Source organism: Rhinatrema bivittatum, chromosome 9 (assembly GCF_901001135.1).
Source record: "Rhinatrema bivittatum chromosome 9, aRhiBiv1.1, whole genome shotgun sequence".
NCBI lineage: Eukaryota > Metazoa > Chordata > Amphibia > Gymnophiona > Rhinatrematidae > Rhinatrema > Rhinatrema bivittatum.
In genome coordinates, this window is record NC_042623.1 from 42,094,089 (window position 1) to 42,106,099 (window position 12,011).

The 12,011-nt window shown below is 45.7% G+C and overlaps 1 protein-coding gene across 1 annotated transcript in view; it reads right to left on the bottom strand.

Moving 5' to 3' along the window:
• The window catches only part of DNAJC2 (DnaJ heat shock protein family (Hsp40) member C2), a 127,509-nt gene that overhangs the window by 55,306 nt on the left and 60,192 nt on the right, over positions 1 to 12,011 (bottom strand). The window contains 4 exon segments of the mRNA XM_029615459.1: positions 2,270 to 2,339; positions 8,193 to 8,281; positions 8,933 to 8,944; positions 8,946 to 9,083. Of these exon segments, the coding sequence (XP_029471319.1) occupies positions 2,270 to 2,339; positions 8,193 to 8,281; positions 8,933 to 8,944; positions 8,946 to 9,083 (309 nt within the window).

The following is a 12,011-nucleotide window of genomic DNA, read 5'->3' on the forward strand; positions in this document are numbered from 1 at the left end:
TATTCAGGGACAATGCAGAGTGTTCTTTGTTATGAATCATTTGAAGGACTGGTAAATGAAGAACCAGCCCCTAAGATCAGTTAATATAACATTTTTTACTGAGCTCAGTACTTCCCAGTTGGCTGGAAGTAACATGTCGTTGGTAGTTAATAGTCATAGTTCAAGTATAATCAGTTTGTCCACAGTTTGGCTTTTTAGAGATACTGGCAGGCTGCTGTCTGGGCAGTTATATGTCAGTGATGTCCATCTCCATCTGCTGGTAGGAGTGTATAACTCACCGGTGTGGATTGACCTGCCTTCCTTAGAGGAAAGGAAATTATCAGGTAAGAAGTAATTTCACCTTACTCATGGCTTTCTGAGGGCCAAGCCCATATTGAACACGCTCTGCAGTAGGCCTAATACCATATGGTCTCAAAGTGGCTTTTTTGCAAAGTTTTTTGGTTGGCATCACAGCAGTGCTTGCAAAAATAAAATACATAATAAATGTACAATTTTTAATTGTGTATAATGAGGGTCGGAAGGAGTGGCTATAAAATTTGCCTAGGGTGCCTAATACCCTTGTACGAATCATAAGAGGTCACCATATACAGACCTCCCCACCCATCTCCCACTTTTCCAGCGGGCAATGCTGGGGAAATGTGGAAGGCAGGTCATACGGTTCCTGGGAGTGTGGCAGCTTCTCGGCCTTTTGGCTAAGATCAAGTGTAGTGTAGAATTGCCTGGTTCCTGGAAATATTATTACTGACGCTATTTGCCACTGATCTAGGAACTCTTGCTTCCTGCTTTCCTCCTTCTGCAGCATTACAAATCACCAAAGGGACCAGACTCCAAGGGGACCCCCCCTCTTGATTCTCGATTTTCGCTGTGCTGTACCTTGGAGGTGGGGGCAGGGAAGAGCACCATCTCATCCCTTGCCTCAGGCAGCAGATTGGTTTTCATGGGTGGCTCAAGGCAATGAAATCTAACACACAAAATGCTGCTGCATTGGAGTAATGTACCATTAGGAGCCACACGATTAATTTAGAGGTTTCTCAATAACGTGGCTCAACTACTGATCCATATATGACTTATTACATTTTTATACTGCATTTCACAAAGCCCAATTCACTCAAAGCAGATGTACAAAGGAAAACAAAACACTAAGACAGCCATAAAATATGCAGTCCATATTCAGATACTTCAGCTACCAAAGTTTGCTAACTTTAGCCGCCTAACTTTAGAGCAACTCTTTGGCCCGAGCAGTCATCCAGCTAAATCTGAATATTAGAATTAACCAGTTAACTTAGCTGGCTAACTCAACTCCTCCCAGTTATGCCTGCGGAATGCCCCTAATTTAGCTGGCTAAATTCTAGTTCCCTAACTTCTAAGTTAGCCAGCTAAATGCTTTTGAATATGGACCTCTATATGGAATCAGCAGCCAGAGGTCTGTGCTCACAATATTGTCATTGGTTCCAAATTCCATCCCCAAGGATTTTTCGTCATGTAAGATTACAGAAATATCTCCCTACAGGACAGAATTTAAGTTAATTATTTCAATTATCATTGTTACACATATGTATTTGATATTTATACTCCTAGTTTTACTGTTAAATAAGCGTTTTGCTTGTTCCACTTATGTTTATTGTAAAGCCTGTGGCTGAATTACTGTTTGCTGTAAACCGAGGTGATGTGCATTACGTGCCGCGGTATATAAAAACCTATAAATAAATAAATAAATAAGAATAGATCATTTTCTATGAACATACCAAAGTTATGGAATGATTTTCCTTTATCGATGAGGGAAGAGTCTAATCTAATGTGGTTTCACCATAAGTTGAAGACCAGGCTGATGATTTCTGAGTTATAATTAAAAGGTTTAGATGAGCTTAGCAGTGAAATGTTTTAATTTTAATTCTAGTACAAAGTTATTATGTTAGGGTAAATGTTATTTTACTGTAAAATAAGAGTTTTATTTTGGTATTTTATCATTTTTTTTCATCTTTTTACTTTGTTGTACATAGTTTTAGAAGATTTTATTGTAAAACCTGGAAAGTGATTCATAAATTTTATAAACAAAATAAATAAATACAGCAAAAACCACAATCACCAAAACCGACACAACAATAAACATAACAAGAAAACAAAAAAAAGATAAACAAGAAAATCAGCTCCATAGAATCCTATAAACATGTAAATCTAGTCAGGTAAAATGAATCACTATAAGATCCCAAATTTCCTAAAAAACTTATCCCCCAGATAAGAATCCAGTACTAAAATATATCTGCAATACCTGTTTCTCTACTGCAGACTTCCCCTCCTCTTTCGTACTCGAAGATAGCGTCTCATTCAGGGACTGTAAGCTACAAATAAAACATATACTTGAGGGAATAATGCAGCGCAATATTTTTGCATAGAAAGGGGTGGCCAACTCCGGTCCTCAAGAGCCACAGAGGCCAGTTTTTCAGGCTATCCACAATGAATATGCATGAGATAGATTTGCATACAATGAAGGCTCTCTCAAGCATATTCAATGACAATCAAACCTGTTTGTGGCTCTTAAGGACCAAAGTTGGCACCCCTTGCTTTCAAAATATTTTTATGGTTATGGAGTTTGTCATTAAGATACTACAAATGAACTTGGGATGGCAGTTAGGTTTCACCATGGTTTGGTTCTACATTTGAAAAGGTTGAATTCTGCATATATGAAGCACATCTTTCATTGATATTAGGTTGAATGTGTGATCAAATGCTAGAATTAGGCCTAGAGGAATGATTTCCAAAATCATATTCTAGTATATCAGGAAGTGATTTTATCACTACAAACAGCCATTAGAAGCACAATACATACATTTCTCTAAAGGTCTGAAGGCCAATGAAGGAATATTGCATATAGGAAAATTAGTTTCTTACCTGATAATTTTCGTTCCTGTAGTACCAAGGATCAGTCCAGGACACCTGGGTTGTGACTCCGCACCAGTAGATGGAGACAGAGCAAAACTTGTCGGGTTGAGCCATATATGACCCTGTGCCAGTCACAGCCCCTCAGTCATGCGCAATGTCAAAGTAGAAACCCAATTAGGCAACCAAAGCTAACTACTAAAACTCGCTACTTGAACGGAAATAATTCCAAACCCCTTCTGGAACCAGACTCCCCAACCGGGAGAGCTAAACAAACAAGCGGTCAGCTTAACTAACAATGATGAGCGGACTCTCCGTTACTTCAGTGTAGTACTGCGGGCGGGATCCTGGACTGATCCTTGGTACTACAGGAACGAAAATTATCAGGTAAGAAACTAATTTTCCTTTCCCTGTACGTACCAGGATCAGTCCAGGACACCTGGGATGTACCAGAGCCAACTTACCGAGGGTGGGAAGCAGAGAGTCCCGCTCGGAGTACCCTCTCTCCAAACCCTCCGGCCTCAGTAGCCTGATCATCCAACCGAAGGTATGCAACGACTTCCAGGTAGCCGCCCTGCAAATCTCCTGAGGCGACACCTGAGAAGATTCCGCCCAAGACGCAGCGTGGGACCGCGTTGAATGAGCCCTAAGACCCACAGGCGGTGGTTTTCCCCGCACTATGTACGCTGAGCCAATGGCCTCCTTGAGCCAACGGGCGATCGTCGTGCGAGACGCTGCAGAACCTTTCTTTGGGCCCGAAATTGGCACAAACAAACAGATGATCTGTTACCCGAAAAGGATTAGTGACCTCTAGATAGCGAAGAAGGGACCTCCGCACATCCAGTTTTCATAATTCTCTCGCTTTTGGATCCGAAGACTCCCCGACCGCGAAAGCGGGAAGCTCAACGGATTGATTCAAATGAAATGCCAACACGACTTTAGGCAGAAAAGAAGGGACAGTCCGCAAGGAAACCCCTGAGCCGGAAATGCGCAAAAACGGCTCCCTACAGGGCAGCGCCTGCAATTCCGAAACACAGCGTGCCGAGATAATCGCCACCAGGAATACCATCTTCAATATGAGATCCTTGACAGTGGCGCGCTTCAAGGGCTCAAACTGTGCCGAGCATAAGGCGGAGAGAACCCAATTGAGGTTCCAAGACGGACAGGGAGGACGCAGGGGAGGACGGAGGTGTTTAGCCCCCCGAAGGAAACGGGCGATATCCGGGTGAAGAGCCAGGGAGGTTCCCCGGACCTTACCACGCAAACAACCAAGCGCCGCCACTTGGACCCGTAGAGAACTGCACGCTAAGCCTTTGGCCAGCCCGGCCTGGAGAAAAGCCAGAATATCGGAAACAGCAGCGGAAGTGGGATCCAAACCCCGCTTCACACACCATTCCTCAAAAATTACCCATACCCGGACATAAGCCAGGGACGTAGACTGCTTCCTGGACCTCAGCAGCGTGGCTATTACCGCGTCCGAGTAACCTTTTCTCTTCAACCGATTCGTCTCAAAAGCCATGCCACGAGACAGAAGTGATCCGCATCCTCCAAACAGACGGGGCCCTGATGAAGCAGCCCCACGAACCCCTGGAGACGAAGGGGAGCCGCCACCGACAACTGGATGAGGTCTGCGAACCACTGACGGCGCGGCCACTCCGGTGCCACCATGATCACGTTGGACGGGTGCAATTCTATGCGGCGCAGAATCTTGCCAATCATCGGCCACGGAGGAAACACGTACAGTAGCATATCTGTCGGCCAGGGAAGCACCAACACGTCGACCCCTTCTGCTCCCCTTTCTCGACGCCGACTGTAAACCTTGGGGCCTTTGCGTTGTGCCACGTAGCCATCAGATCCATGTGGGGCATTCCCCACTTCTTGCAAATGAATCGGAACGCATCGTCCGCCAGCTCCCACTCCCCCGGATCCAGGCGGTGGCGGCTGAGAAAATCCGCCTGGACGTTGTCGATTCCGGCAATGTGAGACGCCGTGATATTGCTGAGATGTTGTTCTGACCAGGCCATCAAGAGTTGCGCTTCCTCCGCCACTAGTGGACTTCTCGTCCCGCCTTAGCGATTGATGTAGGCCATGGTGGTTGCGTTGTCCGACAACACTCGGACCGCCTTTCCTCGTACCAGCAGCAGGAAGGCTTGCAGTGCCATACGGACCGCTCTGGTCTCTAGTTGGTTGATAGACCACTGGGCTTGCGACTCCGACCATAGGCCTTGAACTGATTTCCCTAGGCAAACTGCTCCCCAGCCGGAGAGACTGGCATCCGTGGTCACCACCGTCCAACTGGGCACCAGAAGGGACACTCCACAGGACAGATGACTGGGATCCAGCCACCAGAGCAGGCTGGATCTCGCCTGGCCCGCGAGTGGGAGCGGTAGGTGGAATTCCTCTGAAACCGGCTTCCAGCGGGATAGTAAAGATGACTGCAACGGCCGCAGGTGAGCGAACGCCCAGGGGACCAACGCGAGCGTTGAAGCCATAGACCCCAGAACTGTCAGGTAATCGCAGACTCACGGGCGACGTAGAGACAAGAGCACCGCCGCCACCATGGACCTAGCTGACGTGCGCAGAAGATAGTGACGGGCATCCGCCCCATACGCTATTGCCGTTTCCAATCTATCTGCCTGAGAAGCCTCTTCCGCAGACAGACCCGCATTCGCCTGAAGGACCTGGGCCCAGCGCAGGCTAGCTCGCATAGCGAAGTTAGTGCAGATTGCGGCCCGCACCCCTAGGGCGGATACCTCAAAAATCTTCTTAAGTTGCACTTCCAGCTTCCTGTCTTGTATAACCCGGAGGGCCGTCGCTCCCGTGACCGGGATGGTAGACCTCTTCGTCACCGCGGAAACCGCATAATCCACCTTTGGAAGTCTGAGAAGCTCCAGCGCCTCATCTGGTAGTGGGTAGAGCTTATCCATGGCCTTGCTGACTTTCAATCCTAATTCCGGAGTATCCCATTCCTGGAACAAGATATCCGTCAACGAGAAATGAAATGGAAAGGCAACTGCCGGACCTGTGAGACCTAGCAGAACTGGATCCATGTTGGCCTCTTGGCGGACCACCACAGGTGGGGCCTCTATCCCCAGTTCCTGGAGAATGGCCGGAATGAGAGGCGACAGTTCCTCTCTACGGAACAGTCGGACTACCTTGGGGTCATCCCCGTCAACGGCCTGTGCTCCTTTACCCGCGCTGGGCTGGGCGGATCCATCTGCCCCCGCCTCCTCGGCCCCCTTCAGGGGCTCCTCGGGAGAATCCGTATCCGCCACGGAGGAATCTTCTGAATCAGACTCCTGCGGCACCCCGCGTGGGAGCCGCTTCCCCCGTGACAGCTCCTGGGCGATCTCCGCAGCCTTCTTAGCCTTCCTCTTCCTTGGTGGGGCCTTGTGGGAACTCTCCCCAGAGACTCCCTCTCGTCTGCGCTTGCTGCGCTTGTATCTAAGCACTTTGCACAGCAAAAGCGCAAAATCCTCAGAGAAAGAACCTGAATCTGAAGAATCGTCACCGGAATCCCCCCGGGACCGAAGCCCCTCCGAAAGGGCCCCTCCCGCCGTGCCCTGCTGTGGGAAAGCGCGGGAGGCAAGGCCGAAGCCCCCACCGCATCCCGCGCGATTTTGCGGCCGGTGGCCAAAATGGCCGCCACTCCCGCGCTGAGCGGGAACAGGTCCTGGGGCCTATCCGTCAAGCCCCCACCTCGCGGCGGCGATCGTGCGATCCTGGAGCAGGTCCCCCGAGGTGCCCCGGACGACCCCTCACCTCCCGGGATGCAGGCTGAGCAGAGGCCCTCCCGAGACAGGCGCGCATGCGCCAAGCTGCAGGCCCAACACAACGAACCACACGGCATGCCGGCGATCACGGGTAAAAACAGAGAGACGCGCCCATGAATTAAATTAAAAATTAATCCGGCGACCTCCCCCCGCAAGGTAACGGAGAGCCGGCAAAACAAAATCAGAAACTGTTTTTTTTGTTTTTTTTTTTTTTACTAATGCTTGTCACTGTCCCCGGTCCTGGAGCCCTGTTCCTGCAGGGGTGAGTGAACCGGGCTCCCTGGTGTCACCCCTGACGCTGCTACTAGTGGAGCCGGGTCCTCGACCCTAGCAGCGGCCTCGACCAGGGGGGGATGGTCCCCTCAGAACCTCACAACCCCCTGGGAGGCAGGGCGGCCGGGACTTTATTCTTCAATCAAAATAAAACCCAATTTGGAAACAAAAACCACAAACTAGGCTTACCTAAAACAACAGAACTGATAAAAAATAAACCAACCCTGACTAACTACCAGAATCAGGGCAGGCAGGGCTGTGACTGCACCTGCACCATCTACTGGAGACAGAGTAAGACTGAGGGGCTGTGACTGGCACAGGGTCATATATGGCTCAACCCGACAAGTTTTGCTCTGTCTCCATCTACTGGTGCGGAGTCACAACCCAGGTGTCCTGGACTGATCCTGGTACGTACAGGGAATAGAAATTTACTTGCTAAGAACAAAATGTCCAGTCTATAAAAGGCTTGAATCAGTCACATTGTTGTGTCTGGCTGTAACACCCTGAACAGTGCAGACAGACAATATGCTCTGTCTGTGAAGTCGCATCTCTCAGAGGCACACAAACACACACACACAGGCTCCCACTCTCACATAGGTACATGCACACAGATGCATACAAGCTCCTACTCGCACAAACACACATAAGGCTCTTCTTTGGCCACCGCCAGATCCCTTCTTCATCTGACATAAGATGGGGTCTGCAGCATCCCTCTCCTTCTTTGCCCGCTGTGGGATGGGATCCACAGCTCCCATCCTGCAGGCCTGTTCAGCAGCCACAGAATGGAGTCCTGAAATGGCCAGCAACAGAAGAGGTCTAATATACTGTCAGTGTTCTTTACAGAGAGGTTCTCTAGCTTTCTATAAACTTTCTGTTAATTAATTAAACAAAACAATATATATGGTTTTCACTTTTCACTAGTTTGAAATGAAACAGAGATGGAATGTTGCTCCCCCTCCACCATTCTAAGCATCTTGCACCAAACCAGATCTAGAGAGACCAAGGTATAGTTTCCTATGAATTTCAGAGAGCGCACAATTTTACGAGACACTTATTCAGCAGTTTGTACATTTGAAAGTCAGAGGAATCCTGAGCACATCCTAAATAAAGGGAATATATCATGGTACACGCAGTGGCTTCCACTGCCAGGTAAGGGCCCTTTTGTTTATGGACTTTGCAATTAAAATGCTGCAGGACCCCAGTGCCACTGAGGAACAGATCAGAAGGCACACAAATGGTAAATCTCATGGGACCGACACCAAGACATACCTTATCAGCTCAAGACGATCGCACAGTTTCTCCACCTCTTCCATCATTTTAACACACTCTGCCTCATTGTCAGAAAAGTAATTCCAGTTCTATGAGCAATGCAGACAAGATGCAAGTTTTACTTTCAGATAAAGAACCACGCCATTCCTATTAAAAACGCCACACTCCAGTTCAGGGCCATGATCACGGCACAAGGATAGAAAGTAGAAGGAACCCCACCCCCCCCCCCACCCCACATGCTTACATCATCATCAAACATTCATTAGTCTTCTAAGGTTAACATCTCACTCAAATACTTGCAACTAGCTTAGTAGCTAACCTTTGCTCAAAGGACAGGATTTGTGCACCAAAGAATTGCCAAAAGAAAGAATGAATTTAGTTAACAAAAAGAAAATTTATATATATATATAAATATATATATAAATATATATATATATATAAAATATATATATAAATATATAAATATGCTATATATATATATATTTATATATATATATATATATATAATATATATTATATATATATCTAAATATCTATATATCTCTCAATATATATATATTTACTATATATATATATATAATATAAATATATATATATATATATATATAATATATATATTTAATATATATTTATATATAAATATATATATAAATATAAAAGGCGCAGTTTCTAGAAGTATTTTGTCAAAAGTCCATAAATTGGGATTTGTTCTGCAGTCCCAGGGGAGAGAGGTTCCTCACCTTGCACGATGTCCCGCAGTCTCTGCCTCTCTTTTTTAATCGCTTTCTTTTGCACTTCTTTTTCCTTCTTTGCCAGCAATGCTTGTTGCCTGGCTTCCTCCTCTTCCTTCTCCTTGGCCACCCGTGCCACTTCCAGTTCCGCTTGTCTTTGCTGCAAGAACAGAGTGCCGTATTTCAGTCATTCCTCAAGGCGGCACGGTGTTTAGACCATACAGCAGGGACAGTTCTCATGTTTCCATGCTGTGCATTGTAAATTTACCGGGATAAAGTCACCGCTACACTGGGATGTAAAGGCTCTGGGATGCGGTCACCGGCACACAAGGCATCTGTCTTGGGTAGGGTTTCATTACCCATTTGATAGGGACACATTCAAGAGCCGCACCGCTGTCCTCATAAGCATAAAGCACAATGGTTTGCCAATCCCCATAGGCATTTTCCTTTAAGCCTTTCCCCATTAACATAAGCATCTCTTTTAAAGGAAGCGGACTGGCTGATGTCGTATATGAAACCTAATGTCAGCATGCACTATTTCCCAATACTTTAATGATTGCATATGACCCAACATCATTCCTCTCATAGCTTCGTTGCAGTTTTAGGGAGAGACCAGACATGCCAAAATGTTGCACCAGAACACTTGCCAGAGCTGTGTGGATTTTTTTTATGTTAAAAATCCCACTAAAATATATATAGGAAAATTGGTTCTTAACTGCTAAATGTTTGTTCCTGAAGTACCACAGATCAGACCAGACAAATGGGTTTTGCATCCCTACCAGCAGATGGAGGCAGAGAACCAAAGACTTTGAGGTACTGCTACATAACTGAGAATGCCACCTGCAGTCCCTCAGTACTGACCTGTACCCTAGCCAAATTATAGAGCAACCAACCCAACAATTGTCTAAATGAGGTGGAACACCTAACCCGAATGGTTGGTACCCCCTGAACACAGCCATAACCACAAACAATCCAAGGGCAAACAAAACAACCAGGCAATCCTTTGAAGTCTCTGAATAAGTACAACCTGACAGTTCTTCCCAGAAAGTGTGACATAAGATGGACTTGCCACGAAAGTCTTGAGTAAAAATACATGGGAATGGGTCTCTGGCCTGATCTGTGGTACTTCAGGAATGAAAATTATCAGGTAAAAAACAATTTTCTTTTCCTGTTTATACCCCAGATCAGTCCAGAAAAGTGGGATGTACCAAAGCAACCCTATGCTGGGTGAGTCCGTGAAAGACCCCCACGCAGCACATTTTCACCAAAGGACACTTTACCTGGAGCCTGAACATCCAACTGGTAATGGCGAGCAAAAGTGTATAAGGATGACCACGTCATCACTCTACAAATCTCCTGTGGTGAAACCAACTGACACTCAACCTATGAGGCTGCCTGCGCCCTAGTAAAGTGTGCACACAAGCCCTCCAGAATTCTTCTCCCTTTACAAATGTAGGCCGAAACAATCGCCTCCCTCAGCCAAAGCACTTCTGTGCTCTTCGACGCCTTGCAACCCTTTTTTGCACCTCCGAACACCACAAACAAGTAATCCGATCGCCGAAAACTGTTGGTGAAGGCAAAACTATTACCGGCATGGTTAAAAGGGGAGGTGAAAGAAGCTATTTTAGCCAAAAGGTCTTCATTCAAAAATTAGAAGAAGAATCCAACAGAAGAAAATAGGATAATGCATAAAAATTGGCAAGTTAAATGTAAGACATTGATAAGACAGGCTAAGAGAGAATTTGAAAATAAGTTGGCCGTAGAGGCAAAAACTCACAGTAAAACCTTTTTAAAATATATCCAAAGCAGAAAGCCTGTGAGGGAGTCAGTTAGACCGTTAGATGATCAAGGGGTTAAAGGGGCACTTAGAGAAGATAAGGCCATCGCGGAAAGATTAAATGATTTCTTTTCTTCGGTGTTTACTGAAGAGGATATTGGGGAGGTACCCGTACTGGAGAAGGTTTTCATGGGTAATGATTCAGATGGACTGAACCAATTCACGGTGAACCTAGAAGATGTGGTAGACCTGATTGACAAACTGAAGAGTAGTAAATCACCTGGACCAGATAGAATACACCCCAGAGTTCTGAAGGAACTAAAAAATGAAATTTGAGATCTATTGGTAAAAATTTGTAACCTGTCATTAAAATCATCCATTGTACCTGAAGACTGGAGGATAGCTAATGTAACCCCACATATTTAAAAAGGGCTCCAGGGGCGATCCGGGAAACTACAGACCGGTTAGCCTGACTTCAGAGCCAGGAAAAATTGTGGAAAGTATTCTAAACATCGAAATCACAGAACATATAGAATGACATGGTTTAATGGAATAAAGTCAGCATGGCTTTACCCAAGGCAAGTCTTGCCTCACAAATCTGCTTCACTTTTTTGAAGGAGTTAATGATCATGTGGAAAAAGGTGAACCTGTAGATATAGTGTACTTGGATTTTCAGAAGGCATTTGGCAAAGTTCCTCATGAGAGGCTTCTAGGAAAAATAAAAAGTCATGGTATAGGTGGCGATGTCCTTTCGTGGATTACAAACTGGCTAAAAGACAGGAAACAGAGAGTAGGATTAAATGGTCAATTTTCTAAGTGGAAGGGTGTGGGCAGTGGAGTGCCTCAGGGATCTGTATTGGGAGCCTTACTTTCCAATATATTTATAAATGATCTGGAAAGAAATACGACGAGTGAGGTAATCAAATTTGCAGATAGTACAAAATTGTTCAGAGTAGTTAAATCACAAGCAGATTGTGATAAATTGCAGGAAGACCTTGTGAGGCTGGAAAATTGGGCATCAAAATGGCAGATGAAATTTAATGTGGACAAGTGCAAGGTGATACATATAGGGAAAAATAATCCATGCTATAGTTACACAATGTTAGGTTCCATATTAGGTGCTACTACCCAAGAAAGAGCTCTAGGCGTCATAGTGGATGACATATTGAAATCATCGGTTCAGTGTGCTGCGGCAGTCAAAAAAGCAAACAGAATGTTGGGAATTATTAGAAAGGGAATGGTGAATAAAACGGAAAATGTCATAATGCCTCTGTATCACTCCATGCTTATTTTATTTAATTATTTATTTAT